Consider the following 18,292-nt stretch of genomic DNA (forward strand, 5'->3'; position numbering starts at 1 on the left):
TAAATTATGGATGGGTGTCTTGTGCGTGTCTGACAGAGGGACCGTGAGTGCAGAAGCCTCCTCCCTAACTCTGAGAGAGAACGGTAAGGGAATAGATGGCCTGTTTAAAAAGAGTTGCAAGTTTGATGTATTGTTCATGATGGGATTAAAAGGATGGTTGGTATGGGACACAATCTTAGATGCATATAGCAGGTCAACATACTCCCGCTGATGCCCTAGACACCACTTGTCGCACTCGACATAAAGGCTTTCGACAGGGCTAGTGCGGAAAGCGCCGCATGAGAGGCGAAGGCCAAGATGCAGCACTGGGTCGAGCATTCTCAGTGCGGTCTTTGTCGCCGACCCATACCATACACGACACTGCCGTAGTCGAGCCGAGACCCCACCAACGCTGTGTACAGGCGCAGCAGGAGTTGTTTGTCGGCCCCATAAGATTGATGTGAGAGGACCTTAAGAATATTCATTGTTTTTAAGCATTTGCATTTGAGCTGTCTGATATGTGGGATGAATGTAAGTTTTTCATCGAATAAAATGCCTAAAAACTTGTGCTCCTTGTTCACAGGAATTGGCACATTCGCAAGAGTGATGTCTGGGTCCGGGTGGACCCCACGCTTCCTGGAGAATACAACACAAGAGCTCTTTCCGGGATTAATTTTAAAACCATTCTTGTCTGCCCAGCCGGCAAGCTTCTTGACGCCGAAGGAGAGAAGACAGGACAAGCACTGAACTACAACTGTTTTTTTATTTCGCCATAAAAGACATAAACCAAGACACATCTAATCACAAGGCCCAAAAAATATATGACAAACCGTCGTTAGGTGAAGGCGTTATTTATTCTCTCCCGTTGGATTGAGGAAAAACCTATGTCGGCCAAATGGGCAGATGCCTTATGATAGGCTGAGGGAACATAAAAACCTCGTAGGAAAGACGGTGGTTTCGGGCCACCTAGCTGCGTACTGCAAAGATTGCGCCTGCGTGCCGCTGTTCGGGGACTGCTCAGTCATTGCTAGAGGGAAGGACAGACATACACGGGAGGTTATCGAGGCCCTAGAGATTGAACGTCTTCATGAAAACTGCGTCAGCAGGTATCTGTTGCACTCTCAGAAAAAGAAAAACAGTATCTGGAGCAATGAGCGTAGAAGGCGGGGCGCGAGACAAGTGTTTGTCATATATTTTTTGGGCCTTGTGATTATATGTGCCTTGGTTTATATGCCTTTCATGGCGAAATAAAAAATCAGTTGTAGTTCAGCGCTCGTCCTGTCTTCTCTTCCTTGTGTGTCGTCGTGTTTGTGTTAACCCTTTATCATGAAAAAAAAAAAAAATATATTAAAAGAAGCAAAGCATGCTTACTTTAGCATCAGTCTTCGTCCATTATTGCCAAAATACCCCCATAAGTTCTGCATCGGGGTTAACTGTACCGAACGCTCGTATTATGTATTGTGCATTCCAAAGCCCTCGCTTTAAATAAAACATGCAAAGGTTTTGTTCATTTCTATGCAAAAATAGATTCGTCTTTTGTTGTTATTTGAACACTTTTTATTTTAACAAAACAAAATAAGTGGGTAAACTTAATTTAGAAAATAAAGGGAATAAAAAAAATAAAATAAAGGAAATAAAATAAATAAAATGAAGGAAAATGAAATAAAGGAAATAAAATAAATAAAATAAAGGAAATAAAATAAAGGAAATTATTGTAATATCAAATAAAATAGTGGCAATTGTGCTGATTTGTTCCGATTATTGCTGACATTTTGTATGAGAGGGGGGTGACAAATTTGCTGGGGCCCCGGGTGCAAGGTTAGCCAGGAACGCCACTTAGTCGAAATTAATTTGGACTACCTGCAGTGGTTTACACAATAAGGCAACAAAGTTGCTTGTAGCTTAGTCAAAAGCATAGCTAAATTTGTAGTTACTCCATGGCAGCAAAAAATAGAGCACAAGAAGTAGCCATGTCAGCACCCCCTGGTAATTCCACTGCATTAGTAAGTAACTTCACAATGTAGGAGGCCTCTTAAAGCTCTCAATTCGAACTCAGTAAAAATGAATGGAAGGATTACCCCACACAAAATGAACACTTCAAGCTTCCAGAGTTGCAAGAATACTGCTTGCAACACAAAACGAAGTGGCCTTACAAGTAAGAGTGCACCTTGATACTCTGCCCTCTGGGGAGAAGTTTGCACCACTCAACATTTTCCGACCACTCTTAACCTCTGGGTGACAAGTGCTGGCCAGGGTGTCAGCGACACAGGGCTGGAGCATAGTTTGTAGTTTATGTAGTGCATCCCTAAGTAACTGGCATCTCTTCAACCAATTTCTTGCTCTGCCAAGTTTGCGTCCCAAAAACCAGATTCCAACAACTCCAGGAGAACAGTATGGCCAGCAACCTTCGAAGTAGGGCTTCTTTTTCATCACTACATCAGAACTGTATTCGTTGGCTTGCATTATGACTTAAATCAAATTCTTAAATCAAGCTGCCCTTCATTCTTGAACACTGCGTCCACTAGCCTGACATCCTGATATTTCTTTCGCACATTCCTTACCATTTGGCTGAGTGCCAAATGGTCAGGAATCTTACAAATGTTGAAGTCTACTTGCAACAATGTTCAATGTCATTGTCTGTACGCTTTCATGAGAGCCTTGCACTGCATTTCAACTGGCAGTCGCACAACAGAACTGGCAGTCACACGACAGCTTGTGGCGAAGTAATAGTCTGCGCAGACCAGGGCCAATGTGGCTAGGGATATCCTCTGCCTAACTTACGGCCCCTGATTTGTTTCACGGCACACAAGGCTGCTATGTCTTTACATTGCAGTAGGCATGAAAAATACCCTTAGCTATATTGCGAATGCTGACTCTTCCTGAACTCTTTCGCTACCGCCGAAAAATTGACTAATTTCAGGGGTCCAAGAAAACATTTTTTTCCTGCTAAAAAATTGGTTAGGCACTAATTGCAGGAGCACAAAGTGCAGATTATTTAACGGCATTTCCAATAATACCAGTTTTTTAAAGGTTTTTATATATCATAGTTGTAAAAAAAATATCAAACCCAAAATTTTTGTCAAGGTGTCGAAAAAAATGATAAAAAAGGAGTTGCGTATATCAAACCACCGGTGGTAGAAAAAAATTAGAATATACATTTTGTAGGAAAACATTTCAAAAACACGCCCTAGAAAAAATGTCGACTTGCACGGAACAGTTTGTCAGATATAACAAAAAAATGTTAGCATGCACGGTGCTCGTGTCATGCGGTGAAGCCCAACCTCCAATTCAAAATGTGCAATTTGGGGTGGTCTTCTGGAATAAATCTGGCGGTTTGTCATTATCAGAGGCACCAATTTGCCCCCACATAACGTAAAAACATCTTGTCAATGGCTGACTTTGCATTTACAGCGAGCACAATATTTCGGACAAGCACGCGATGCGGAAAAAAAACATGCATGAAGTCGAAAACGGAACGCCGTGGCTGACGCTTGTTGTCGTTCACGGTCAGTTATCTCTCAAAACATAAGCTGAGCTTTATTATCATCTTCTTACTCGCAATTGTAGCCTTGCTCGCAAAAATGAGGTACGATGAGCTAGAATCGTGCCCTGAGATCTTTGGCCGAGTAGCAGTTGCGCGCTGAAAAAGATCATTACAACGAGCCTCCTCTATTGCAGCGCCACCTAACATTTTTCAAATGAAACAGTACAAAAACTTATCAGAGACTCCGTCCGAATAGACAGTTCAACTAAGCAGCAACATTAGACACCCGGATATACCCTCGCGTGGAAACGAAATTGGAAGGCGAACAGCTGGCAGTGTAGTAAGGCCTGTTTGAAGTGCTGTCCTCGGCGGAACAGATATCTGGCGACTGGGTGTGACCTTTTGACTTGCATCTGAAGTTCTTATCGCAGAAATCGGGTTAGGGGGGGGGGGGGGGAAATCAGGAGCGCCGAGCTTTGTTCGAGGATCAGTTGCGGACGCTTCAGGTGCCATGGCAGGTAACCTTGAAGTTGGGTAACTGCGTAGTAGCGCTAAATATGAATTTCGCGATGCAGAAACGAAACCGAAACTGTTGTAAACTGTTTGCGAATGGTCCAGGGGTAAGTAGAACTACCACAGTACTTAGAACAACGTGCGCAAAGGCAATAAAACTGCCTAGAATCATAAAGTAGCTTTGCAACCAGGCACTGCTTGACATTTTCAGCCGATTTCTGGAATTATTACTGTCAGAGCGCGAACCTGATGATTGAGAATCGTTTGCTAGTTCCTCATTCACGCCCTGATAGCAAAAAACAAGCGGTGGTGCAGAGTAATTGCGAGTTGCACGCATTCTTCGTTGGTAGCCGTGACGCGCGATGACCACGCCCCTTTTCCACACCCAGGTGATTCAAAAGCGTGTCAAAAATCACGTTTCCGTTGCAAAAATGAAAACAAACTGATTTTGAAAGGCCATTTTCTGATCTAACTCCGAACAGCTTTACTTGTTTGAGAAACGCCTGAAACGCTATGAAAAGGCGCTCCCAAAAGTATCGATCAAATTGATCGATTTTGATAGGCGCGGTAGCGAAAGAGTTAAAGGAGCCATGGAGACAAAATACAAGTTGGGTTTATTAGGAAGACTGCTTAGTCCAGATAACAATGATACCAATATAATCGCAATCTTGTAACAAATAATGGAGATATTGAAGAAAACGTGTGAAGCAGTCGCGACCCCCTAGGCAATTTCCCACAACTTTTCTATGACGTCACGGAACCTTGTTTGTGCGATTTGCGGCCGCCTAACTGACATGTCGCGACGACACATGACTGGACGTCTGTAATGGGGCCTCTAGTGTCATTTGACCGCATCACTTTAATACTTTAATGCTAACGTGCAGTTAACGCACTGAAAATTAGGTTTTATTGCTGGCCCGTGTGACGTCATTCTTGCTCATAACACGTCACCGTGGCGCAATATTTGAAAGTTTTTAAATGCTTCTTGCTTTTTTTCCGTTAAAAAAACATCTTTTGTGACTGTAATGAAGCTGAGTGAGATACTGAATCCTAGTTCTTTCAAATTACACGAAGTTGCATTTTCTCTGCATGGCTCCTTTAAACATGTGCAGCCCTGCACACATGCAAGACATTTTACTCTTCCTATACGCAAGCATAAGCTTAGCTATTTTCTCCCTACCCCCTTGCCCACGGCGCCTATGAGCAGCAGCCCACCTTCCTTTGAGCCTGCAGGCGAAGCGGAGCCTGAAGTGGAAGCGGGGGCAGTCGTCCTGGCCACCGTGCGCGCGCCAGTCCAGGTCGAGCATCTCGAGCACCTCGGGGAAGAGGAAGCGCGTGAGCAGCTCGAGGCCCTCGACGGTGAAGTTCTCGGGCATGTGCTCCTCCAGGTAGAGCACAGCGTACTCGATGTTGAAGCGGATCACCCGGCACGTGGGCAGCTTGGGCAGCGGCCAGTGGGACAGCAGCGAGAAGCCCTCAAACACAAACTCGTGCCCAGCGTGCTGGACGGTCGTGGGGCACTTCACCTAAATGAGCGAGGGAGGGAGAGGCAGGTGGGCAACGCCTCTTTTACTACAGTGTACCAGCACGCCTGGGCCAGTGGGCGGAGCACTGGTCCTGCACCAGAGCCCAACCCCAACCCCCAAAAAAGAAGGCACTGCTATCTTTCTCACTTGAAAGCTACCTCAAGATTAGCCAACAGCATAAAGAACGAGCATTGACTGTAAGGTACACCCTACAGCTATCAGACATTGTAAACCAATCCTGTTTAGTTTTGCTATACGACGAACACTGCCAGAAAATTACTGGAACAGCCAATGCATTGCAGCAGCCAACAAGATAAAATTTTACCCAAATTTTATTCACTGTTTCTCACTTGACACTGTTTGAGGCACGCTGCTGGCTACAGCAAGGTGGGCCACATAGCCCACAGTGTGCAGGCAAATGCTCGCTTCCTTTGCCTGCATGCCATCTTACACACACACTCGCCTGCATGATTCTGAGCAGAAGGCGCCACACTGCGCAAGAGTTGCCTCAAGCATTCCACATCAAGAGAAAGGGCACTGCTTTAGATACATACTGATTGGCGATAGGCTTTTTACAGACTTAAAATTTGGTGGCGCAACACCTTTAATCTTTTTTATTTGCTTGTTCAGGGCTGTTTGGAGCAGTTTCTGAGCAGTCCTAAACTGCTCCTGCTGTAAAAAATCTATGGGTAAATAAATTTACGGAGCTGCTTTGGTGTTGTTCTGGGCAGTACAAAAATGGCAAATAAAAGTGCCCTAATGCTTTATGGGCCCAGAACTGAAGGGGTCATCAGACTCAAGTGCAACCTCGTCAGTGGTTGCACAGTAGCCCAGATGCACTACTCACTGTTAAGTTTGTGCGTGGGGTGACCACGATGCAATAGTGGTGTAACCACCCAACGTTATTGGAGTTGGGGTCACAGTGCAGGAGTGGCTCTTCACCCGGGTAAATTCTATGCCGAATCCCCGACCTTGGACCTCGGGCACTGCAACGGCACAGGGGTCCATCGTTCATCTGCAGTGAGAACAAAGGAAGGTGAAAGAAAAAAACATTTTCAGGACCCGATAACACACTTCGGGTGAAACAGCATTGTTTTTTACTAAATGTTTTTGTTGAAGCTGAAATGTGTCATGCAGTCACCTCCTTGCACGCAAATTTTTTTTGGCTATTTACATTTAACACCGTCTTAAAATGACCCATTCAGTAGCACAAACTTGGCTGATGAAAACAGAGTTCTACAGCAATGTTTGTTTTAATAGGTCTAAGTTAAGTAAAACACTTCTGGGTGAAATGTACAAGAGCTCTCAGTGGAGACTTAAAGGGACACCGAAGTGAATTTGCCAAACTTCTGTTCTTGTTTGCATTGCATAGACTGGCTCAAATGAACACACTTTTCATCGTTTATCCAGTCAATAAAGCAGTGTTTAATTTACAAAGCCTGACAGAAATAATGGACCTCTCCCTGTATGTAAACAACGTGACGTCACTAAGCGCACGTGCGCGACGGGTGGCGCCTGCTGGCGGCCGCCAAGTGAGGTGGCGGTTGGCAGAAAGCGCCTGCGCCGACGGCACGGCCTGGCCGTGCGGCGCCCGAAAGGAACGATGTGCCGTTGGTTCGGGCCGTCACTGGCTTCCCACATTGCAGGTGGGGGTCTAGCTATCCTAGCTGCGGCCGTCGCACCTCCATGTAGCTTTCCGCATCTACAACCTCCGCAACACTTTCATTTACCGTACGGTCAACTGAACGGCGACGCTTTCAGATAATCAGTGCGCGGCAGAACAGCCTAAACGAGTCATTCTGAAGGTTGGTGCTGTTGCAACGCATCCCAAAATGTTTTTTAAGATTATTTGTGTTCGGACACATACCAAGGAAAGCTAATTTATTGTTGCTTTCGAGGTCCGCATAAGCTAAGCGCGGTGCCTCAGGCAGCGTAAACACTCCCTGTTCTTGGTCTCTTTGCGTCGCCCGGAGACAGTGGCGTACACACGATTTCATGTCGAGGGGAAAAAGGAAAGGTAAAGCATGAAAGGATTAAATAGTAAAATAAGCAGCAACGAAACAAAAATATGAAGAGCAACAGGCAAAAATGATTCTAATAAAAATATCGCGATGATGTCGTTCTCTACGTGATTGACCGATTGTTTTGTTACCTTTTTCCCCAGTGAAATCGCGAAATGGTTCATCGTCATTGTGAGAGTAACATTAGCAGTCACACATGGTTAGTGCGTATATCTTGCGACAGTGCACTGAAATATTTTCGGTAGTCATTATTTCATGATAGTTAAAGTTTGTGTCCATGTACGTCCGCTGCATACGCCAGCGTCGGGAGGCCACAACAAATGAATACATTCACTGAGTCTGTTCGCTAAGGGCAAGCACATTTTTCGAGTCGCGTGAGCGGCCCATCTCGCCCCGAAGGCACGATGCTACATGTGAGCACGGCAAGCATCTCAGTTTTCCGGCATCCTCAAGACAATATAATTGATCAAGGTAAAAATTTATTGTACTTACAAGCAATTAATTTCGTTCGTCTTGAACAGACTCCCCCATAACAAAAGACCAAACTTGTCGTTGTCGATCAGGCGGCAGGCGGCTATCGCGGTTCCCTCGTCGAAACATTTATTTCACGTCGCCTAAGCAGGTTAGGCATTCATTGTGTTTTTAATACAGTGCTCTACCTCCTCAAAACATGACAATATTTCGCAGCAAGAAAATTTCCGTCTGCCCCCCCCCCCCCCCTCCCCCTCCCCCCCCCCCCTCCCCCTCCCCCCCCCCCCCCCCCTATTTCACTTGAGCAAATTTCTGCTGGTGCTGCATGATAGCAGATGGTTGATAAACAGTATCATTTCATTGCACGAATCATTGCGGACTGCCAATGTAGACGGTATGACTGCGCTTTGGAGAACAGCTGAAGTTCGAGAATGCGAAATGTTGCCACGAGTAAGAGCAGACTATGTCGCTGCTTTGGCTGCCAGCCTCTTCGGCACATTGCGCGCATCTACAATACACGCCGAATTTACCTCTGTGGGGACTCTGAAAAGTCTGATGCCGCTGATTTTGATCGCAAAATTCGGGTAGCCGAGAGCACAGCAGCCCACCGGCATCAGAAAAGCCAACACGTAAACAAAAATTCAACTTTAGCGCGCGTCTAATGCAGCCTCACTGCATACGCGCCGCGCGCCGGTCCGAATGTTTTGCCAACCACCCTCCCGGCCACACCCAGCACGTGCGATTTCCGTGACGTCACGGCCGCCGCGTGACATACCCCGGGAGAGGTTTATACCATGCGACATTTGCGGCAGCCGCAACAACTAACAGCAGTAATGCGCGTTAGAGATGTGAATGTGATTGGATGATGTCCACGATTAGAATTCAAACCAGTTTCAGTTTCGGTTCTGTGAAACAACATGCTTGGCATCTGACGCTATCGTTGGCTGGGCATTCTCGATACGTCAGTAATCAGCTTCCCTTGCTTCTGCATGTTGTCAGCTGTAAAATGCATCAGATAAGCCAGCCAGCATGGCTTGGAATCGTAACGATCGCTAGCCGAGGCATTCCCAGTTGATGAATGCCCTCCATGTCACTGGAGGCATTCAAATGCGATGCGCTTTTCCCCAACTTTGGAGCTTGCCTGGCTCCTGCCTGTATAGTAAGAGGCGGGTTCGCACCAGGCCAATGGTCAGCTGATTCGGGACTGTGACCGCAAACAGTCGGTGCTTATGGCAACACCATGCCAACGAGTACTCAATAGCGCATCAGTGTCAGTCTGCATGTGTTCTGCGAACTTGCTCATGGAGAAATGAACGTTACAGCGCAGACATGGTGAATTCAGTATACAAAACACTGCCCAAAAACAAATAAATCAACTTCAAAAAAACATGCTCTAACGGCGATTCGAACCTGCGAATTACAAAACAACGAGCCTAGTGCTCCAGACCACTGGACCATAAGCCAGCGAATGTCAAGAACGAAATACAAAGCATATGTTGTATAGCATGTTTACATTTTCATTTAGTTTTAGCATCCCAAGCAGCTTAGATGACCATTCCTTGAATAGATAGTGCAGTAAGTGTTTCCCGAATTCCCACAAGTACCTCATCTCTAGCACCTGCATTCCTTAGGCAGAAAAGCGATCGCAAATGTGCGGTCATGCTGCTGACCCCTGTGCTCGTTCACCCAGCGCAAAAAGTGCTTCCTGCACCTTGGTTTTACACTGTACAATAAAAGTTTCTGTTGATTTTAATTCCTTAGTACCTATATTTACTTCGCTGACTCTTCTCCTGCATTTATTTGGCCTCAGATTTTCCTACTAGCGTACCAGTCAGCGAAGCGTCGCATGTGCACTTGTGTGTAGCTACTTGGACTTGGAGCTTGATACAGTCTACAAACGAACAAACTAAAGGCACATTCTTCCGGGCACAAATCGTGTCGTGGCTTAGTTTCAACAGAGTGAACGAATTGCGACAATCCGCTGGCAGCTGGCCGACTAAACGCTGGGCCGACTGATTCTGTCAGAGGGCTGGCGAGCCGTGCAGTAGCACAGTCAAGCCAAGCCATCTCGATTGAGTGTCATACGAAATGTAATAAGAAATTGGCGAGGAGGATGCAGAGAGGAGGACAGCCCTTTTAAATTGATTTTTCTAGTAAATTAAGTCCCGTAAACGCAGTGAGAGTGGTCGAAACATGGCCTAGAGAGACTCCAGACTACAATTTGTGCAAATAATCTAGCAATGCTTAGAAATCACTTCAGTGTCCCTTTAAGTCAGCCACTGAATGTGAACGAAAAAGAACTTTCAGGATCCAATAACAATAACACACTATGGGTGAAACAGCATTGTTTTTTACTAAATGTTTTTGTTGAAGCTGAAATGTGTCATGCAGACACCTCTTCACAAATTTTTTTGGCTACATTTAACACTCTTAAAATGACCCATTCAGCTGCACAAACTTGGCTGATGAAAACAGAGTTGTACAGCAATGTTTTTTTTGGCTTTAGCTGAGGTCCAAGTTAAATAAAACCCTTCTGGGTGAAATGTACAAAATCTCTCACTGGAGACAGTAAATATGGAAAGATCATGCAACAGATGACATTTATAACAAAAACCCCCAAAGTAGTGTCTCATTCTGGTCATGACAGACATGCCAGGCATACATGAAGTAGTATAAACGGGCAAATATGTGTCTACAAGAACAAAAAGCAACACCTTGTTGCAACCTGAAGAGAGCTTTTCTTGAGTGATGCCTTATAAGTGATGCCTATAGCATGGATGTCTAGCATTGGCCTGTAAATGCCGTGGAAATCGCAGAGGTCTGCCATATTCCCCATTTCTCATGGCGAGCTGCAGAGGTGAGGGGGAGATCCTCCTCCTTCTTCTAGTGGCAGTACGTGCCTCCCTCCCACTTCACCAGTTTAATGGGAGTTCTGGGACAAGTCCTGCGTGGACAATGGAAGGGCTCTTAAATGCGAGCCAGTGATTTGAGCCAATGTCGGTATTTTTGCTCCCCTTTGCCTGCCCCTCGTGCCATTCTCGTGGCCTGGCCAGTTGGTCTTGTAGTGGACGCGCACTTCACGGCTAGCTGAGGGTGCCTTTCCCAGGCTTGCTCGGGCAGTCCGTGTTACCTGAGCTGCTGGATGTGTGACGCGCGACTCATCATGTTCCACGCCTGCGCTGCCACGCCATCGGGGACCGAAAGGGTTTCACCATTTCTCTTCGCTTAAAAAAGGCACTTCAGTTCCAGCAACTGATCGGCGTGTACGCTTTTCTCGTCGCTTGTCAGCCGACAAGACATGCTGTCAGAAGTAGGATTAAGTGAGTGACACATCGATCAATTATTGCTAGCGATAAGTCTAAGGTACGTAGCCTGCAAAACACGCTATGGCGGATGGAGAAATCAAGCCTTCTATCCAGTTCAGCGGCACCGGGCTTCAACCGCCACCGAAATTCAATTTTGCGAACCCAAGCTCTTGGAAAGAATGGGTCTACCAGTTCGACGACTATGTACAGTCTACGCTCGTTACAGCGGATCCGGCAACAACGGACTTTCGGTTACAACAGACCATTTCTGTTGGTTTGTCTGGTACCCATGCATTTTAAATGGAGTCCACTCCGCTCACAACGGACCCGGCTAGAGCAGACTATCGGCTACAACAGACTAAAATTTAGGCGAAAATTGTTTCGACTGAACGTTTATAGCAGACTTCCGCGGGGCCGGCGCCCGGTGTGCTTTTTCGTTTATTTTGGCAAGAAAACTATTATGTCTGGCAACATTGCTGGCAGCCGGGTCGTTGGCGCAGCCAAGCCAAGCCAGTGGCTTTTTTTTTGTGCGACCAGCGGCATGAGCGGCAGGGTAGCTGATTTCACTGTCGGATAAATTAAGCGTAACTAACGCTGTTGAACACGAGGAAAAACCGGCTGACATCGCCAGAAGTACAGGCCTTTCTAAGCACAGTGTCCGCTGTACCATCAAGAACAAGGCCGCTGCCGATAAACGCGACTCCGGTGAGATTGAAAACAGGGCAATCGAATACTCGAAGTGGTGCACTCGGAGGCGAGTCTGCCCTCGTCAGTTTTTTATGTAATAAAAAACTCGGGTTCAGTGAAGTTCGGCTTTTATTATTCCCACGCATGCATCGTTCCCATTCCGTTCGGTGAAAAAGGTAAGAAATGCCTCAAATAGGGGTTGTTCCCCATCCATTGTGTGCAATCTGCCAGTAACCGTGCGCAGTCCAACTGGTCTAACTTTCGATTTTACAGCTGGCCGTCATCAGATTATTTCATTACATCTGTTTCAATGACCAGAATAAAATCGCTAAAAAAGTGGAATCTGCCTTGAGGGAACGTCAGGCAGCGATCCGATTTGTTTGACGAACGGTTTCGGGAAAACCTGCCTCGTCGTGAGGGGATTTAAAAGAGCCTAGCTAATGCTGATGGGCACGACTGATGTTTTATAGCTGGTTTATAATTGCGCCTAGTTATATTCTTGCGTTATTTGCTCAGCTTATCTTGCGTCTTTACAGGCTTGACCACATGCGCTAGGCCTTTTCGAAGTGCCGGTGCTAAGTTTTGGAAACGGTGTTTACGCGATTCTTTGCCCTCGCGCGAACACTGTGCAGAGGTGCTGCAGGCGTGTAGAAAGAACAAAGTGTATATACTATGCATGCAATATCGGTCAAAGTACTCAGTGTAGAGCTCATAGCCCCCCCCCCCCCCCCCCCGTCGGATACTGCATACTTCGGCTACAGCGGACGTTTTTTTCCGGATTCAGAGGGTCCGTTGTAACGGGCGTAGACTGTATTGCTATGCATCTGGGCTCTACCAAGCGCCAGAAGTACAGGTCAGAACGCTTTTTTACGCCATGGGCTCCCAAGACGCCCGCCACGTTCTCGACACACTAGCATTGTCCAGCGAGGACTGGAGCTCGCTAGAAACGGTCAAGAAGTTAGCCGGTCCCTTCATCCACCCGGTCAACGAGGTCTACGAAAGTGTCTGCTTCCACCGTCGAACCCAGGGTGAAGGAGAGACCGTAGACGAGTTCTACACTGCGTTGCGACACACTTGTCAAAAAGTGCAACTATGCCTCAGCGGATGTGGAAGAACGGCTCGTTCTAGACAGGTTCGTTGTGGGTCTCCAGGACTCTAACCTTGTGGACGAACTGTGCCGAACGCAAAAGACTACCCTCGAAGAAGCAAGACCACAGGCTCGCATCAACGAAGATGCCGTGAAAGCCCGTGCAGCAGTGTTCAAAAAACAGCCAAATCCTGCTCACATTGTCACCGAGGCCAAAGTTCAAAAACGCTTCCAAAACCACGACATGGCTCGGATTCCCAAGGGAGCTCCGGCAAGCGTGTTACTAAGTCCAACACAAGCGATGCTACCACGAGCTGCAGATACTGTGGTCGACTAACGCATACTCAACCAGATTGCCCAGCTAGGCAAGCCAAGTGCAAAGGGTGTAATAGGATTGGAGCAGTCTGCAAAAAGAAATGCAAGACGAACATGGGAGCTCTCACACTTCACTCCGTAGCAGCCCTCACCAGAGCCAAGTCCGTAAAAGTGGCCGTCAACGGTCACAACACTAACTTCAAGGTTGACTCCGATGCGGACGTGACAGTGAACCGGACTCGTTTCCAGGCATACCGAAACAGCTGCGAAAGCCTTGAGCTTACGGGCCCAGGAATTTACTCCCTCATCATTCTCGGAACATTCCAAGCGAAACTGAGCTGGAAAGGCAGGTCTACAGAGTAAACAGTGTATGTTGTGCTTTTGCAAGACCCACCGCTTCTTAGATTCTGTGCGATACAGGCTCTCAGAGTTATACGGTTCTAGACAGTAACGACTTCTACTGTCACTTTGAAGGACAGCCTTTTCGATGGCTTGGGCGAGCTGCAAGACAATATGCGATAAGTCTCCAACCAGGCGCCAAACCATTCTCACTCAGCGCGCTGAGAAGAGTACTGATGCCGCTTCACAAACCAGTTTGAGAGGAGCTCAGCAAGCTGGAATCCCAGGGAGTCATCCGACGGGTGGACCGTCCCACACCATGGTGTTCCGGTATGGTGGCTGTTCCAAAAGCAGGAGGAGGCTACCGAATATGCGTTGACCTCACCCGACTCAACGAAGTCGTGCTTCAGGAGCGTCACATACTACCCTCAGTCGAGAACATCCTGGGACGTCTCGGATCAGCAAAGGTATTCTCTAAGCTCGATGCTACCACTAGCTTTCACCAGGTGAAGCTTTCCGAAGAAAGTCAGGAACTCACAACATTCATAACATCAATGGGAAGGTTCTGTCTCTAAAGGCTACCTTTCGGAATCTGCTCAGCACCAGAATATTTTGAGCAACAGATGAGCAGAATTCTGGAAGGCCTGGAAGGAGTTGTGAGCATGATTGATGACATTATTGTCTTCAGAGCATCGCAGCAAGAGCATGACCAACGTTTCAAGCAGGTGTTACAGCGCTTGGAAGAACCGGAAATCAAACTGAACCGCAACAAATGCACGTCCTCTGCAAGCCAAGTCAAATTTCTTGGAGTCATGGTTAGCGCACAAGGCAACAGTCCCGATCCGGAAAAGGTCGAGGCCTTTGCCAAGCTACCAACGCCATCGGATGTCAGCGGTGTCTGAAGACTGCTGGGAGTGGCGAACCATGTGGGCCACTTCATTCCTCATCTTCCCGACATCCCAGCACCTATCAGGGCATTGCTTCAAAAGAGAAACTCGTGGCTTTGGGGACCGTGCCAGCAAGCTGCTTTCGACAAGCTCAAAAGCTTGCTTAGTTCAGAAGTCTGCATGGCTAAATATGACCCATTGTACCCCACGGTTGTGTCAGCTGACGCAAGTTCATACGGTCTCGGAGCCGTATTGCTTCAAGATCAATCATCGGGAAAAGGACGAGCGGTTGCTTATGCCTCACGATCTCTAACGGACACTGAAAGCCGCTACAGTCAAACGGAAAAAGAAGCTTTGGCTGTGACGTGGGCTGCCGAGAGGTTGGACCAGTTTCTGAGGGGCATCGCATTTCAAGTCGAAACGGATCATCGTCCTTTAGTCACGCTCCTGGGATCAGCAGAACTCGACATGATTCCGCCTAGAATCCATCTCATGCGAATCCGTCTCATGCGCTATCAGTTCACTGTTCTCTACGTCCCAGCCAAGCTGATTGCCACAGCAGACATACTGTCAAGGGTTCCTATTCAGGAACACAATCCTGAGCTAAGTCAACGGCAGACAGACTCAATCGAGTTATTCGTCGGTGAAGTCGTGACAGCAGCTGCCAACCTCATGTCCCCCCCCATAGATGCCTTACGCAAGCACCAAGCGAAAGACGGCATCCGTTCTGGGCTACTCCGCTACTGTGAGAAAGGATGGCCAGAAAACGTCTCAAAGGTACCAGTTCATCTAAGGAGTACTGGAAGGAAAGAGGCAACATCACAGTGTGCGATGGCTTCTTGCTCAATGATTGCCGCATCATTATTCCAAGCCTGAGGCACCGCGAGGTACTTCAGCAAATCTACGAAGGCCATTTGGGCATTGGATGGTGCAAGGCAAGGGCAAGGGACGCAGTTTGGTGGCCTACCCTCAACAGCGAAGTTGAGTAGCTCGTAACATTGTGTGAGAAATGCGCTCAGACAAGAGTTCAGCGTTCGGAGCCACTACTCCCAACACCGACTCCAAATAGGCCATGGCAGCATGTAGGCGCCGACTTGTTTGAACTTGACGGAACTCACTACATAATCGTGGCGGACTACTACTCTCGTTTTCTGGAAATAATCAGCTTGTCGTCGACCACTTCTACAGCTGTCATTGCGGCTGTCAAGAGCACTTTCGCCCGACACGGAATACCTGATGTGTTGGTGTCACACAACGGCCTGCAATTTTCATCACGGGTGTTCGCAGAGTTCGCGCAGAGTTATGGATTTCATCATATCACGCGCAGCCTGGGCTACCCACAGTTACGGCGAGGCAGAATGCATGGTGTGGACCATGAAGGATCTTTTCACCAAATCCAAGGATCCACACATGGCGCACCTAGTATACCGCGACACGCCAGGAGTGAGCGGATACAGCCCGTTGCAGCTCCTAATGGGCCGACGCCTGCAAGCGACAGTGCTGAAAATTCCAGACACCCCCATCACATGACGAAATCAGAGCTGGGGATTAAGCTAACCGAAGCAAACAAACCCAGGACTTCAAGCGTCGTCACGCCGCCCATCAACTCCACCCACTTGCTGACGGGGAGGATGTGTGGGTGCAGGATATGTCCCGCGCAGCAAAGGTGCTTAGCCCAGTAAGAAGACCATGCTCATATGTGGTCTTTGAAACACAAACAGGCATCATTAAGCATAACCGTCGGCATATGGTGCCAATCAACCAGGCAAGCATGCCTGATGGCCTTGGTGATGGTGCCTGATGGTGCCTGGTGATGGTGCCTGATGACAGTTATTCAAGCACAGATGAAACACCAGCAGTGACGCTCAAAAGCTCCGCAGATCAAATCAAATCAAACTTCAAATCAGTGCACCGAACGACAGAAGCAATGGCTGCAACAACAGCGATGTTGCCATCATCCACGTGTGACAGTGACCATCCACGAGTGACCAGGTCCGGCCGACAGGTCAAGTGCCTGAAAAGGCTGGACTTGTAAAATGCAATTCTCTCAGAAGGGGGGATTTAGTGGACGTGCACTGCACGGCTCGCTGAAAGTGCCTTTCCCATGCTTGCTCGGACGGTTCGCATTCCCTGAGCTGCCGGACGTATGACGCGTGACTTATCGTGTTCCACGCCTGCGCCGCCGCGTTATCGGAGACCGGGGGGATTTCGCCATTTCTCTTCGCTTAATAAAGGCACTTGAGTTCCAGCATCCAGCAACCGATTGGTGTGTACGCTTTTATCATCGCTCGTCCGCCAACGGGACAGGTTTTGCCAGTGATTGAGTGACACACCCAACTCAGAAGTCTATTGGAGGTTTCAATGTTTATTGGAGGCTCTAATAAACACGGTTAGCAATTTATGTGTTGCACGTGTTCTTGGCTGTTTTCTGCCACGGCGCCAGTTGGCTGTCATGTGGTGCAGTTCAGTGGAGCTCGGGTGTGAGCTAGACCGTTGAAAGACCTTCCAATCCTTACAATACGTACAAATGCAAGAATGCAGCTGTTGGGCTTTGTCCGCCATGTCCTCGTTTTTCACACGTAACTTGTTTTTGGCATTTTTCGCACCATCTCGTTGTAACAATGAACACCTTTGTGCACCTCCTGCATTCGTATTGCACAACTGTGCTTGCACTTAGGTGCTCACTCGCCAGGGTCGTTGTACCACAGCTCCTGGTGTGGCCTGTTGGGTGCTTCCTTTTCACCTCAAGCTCCTCCATGGCGTTGTCCTCACCCAGCTCGCACTCATCACTCAAGGAATCTCTTGTACCATGGTTGGCAACTGCATAGGGAAATATGGGGCAACAAGCTCATTTTTTGACACTTTAAATTAGGGTTATACGCGCCGAAGCTACACCTGGGCTCACCGTAGTGCAGGGCCATGGATTAACTTAGGCCACCTGAGGATCTTTAAAGGGCAACTGCACTCAAATATATTTTTTCGTCCGAATTTGATCCAAATAAGTAGTCTGTGCTCTTAAAATCACCTTGGCGGAATCCTAAGCTTCGTAAGCACAGAGCACACTAGGTGCCGTCGTTCAAGGTAACTCCGTGCAGATGACATTTGCACCTAGCGGAGAGTCACTGAAACAAGTTCCAAGCGGCCTGTGCCGGAGGTTGGGGAACCTGTCCCGTAAAGCTCACGCTTGACCGGCGACTTCCACAGCGGGGCGCTCGCCCAGGGTTTCTCTGCTAAACCACCGCGCTGTACCGCCGTCGCCATCACACGTTTAAAACTAACCGCATAGGCAGCAACATCCGCGTTTTTTTTTTTTTCAGTGCAATAAAAAAGATTAGAAGCCTACAAACTATTCACGCGCTCGCGAACGTTCTGGATTTAGCAAAACAACGTTTTTACTTGAAAATAATATTTCTACCAAAAAAAAAACAGCGCGACACGCACACTTGCCTTACATTTGTCATTCCTATTGTATCTATAAAAAAAAGGATCTTTTATAAAGTCCTAATCACTTCCACTTCTGCATCCAATATTTGAAATGTTTAGGCTGGGCCAACCCTGAATGCCGCCTGTATAATCCCTGCCTAACGCGTGAGCGAAAAATGGCCAAACAGCCACCCTCCTGTTGCTCTCTCCTACCCTTTCCCGCTTCGTAACCTTCTTACGTGCTTTCATGTCTGC

General features: G+C 47.6%; 1 protein-coding gene across 1 annotated transcript in view; it reads right to left on the bottom strand.

Moving 5' to 3' along the window:
* The window catches only part of LOC144149773 (ribonuclease 3-like), a 35,776-nt gene extending 18,241 nt beyond the window's left edge, over positions 1-17,535 (bottom strand). The window contains exons 1-4 of the mRNA XM_077681788.1: positions 17,520-17,535; positions 17,304-17,434; positions 6,350-6,517; positions 5,192-5,502 (exon numbers count right to left, since the gene is read on the bottom strand). Coding sequence (XP_077537914.1) covers positions 5,192-5,502; positions 6,350-6,517; positions 17,304-17,434; positions 17,520-17,535 — 626 coding nt within the window. The remainder of the gene's footprint in view (positions 1-5,191; positions 5,503-6,349; positions 6,518-17,303; positions 17,435-17,519) is intronic.
* Between the last annotated feature and the right edge of the window lie 757 nt (positions 17,536-18,292).

Source organism: Haemaphysalis longicornis, unplaced genomic scaffold, assembly GCF_048455015.1.
Source record: "Haemaphysalis longicornis isolate Haplotype H1 unplaced genomic scaffold, Haemaphysalis longicornis Haplotype H1 scaffold_1, whole genome shotgun sequence".
Classification (NCBI taxonomy): Eukaryota; Metazoa; Arthropoda; class Arachnida; order Ixodida; family Ixodidae; genus Haemaphysalis; species Haemaphysalis longicornis.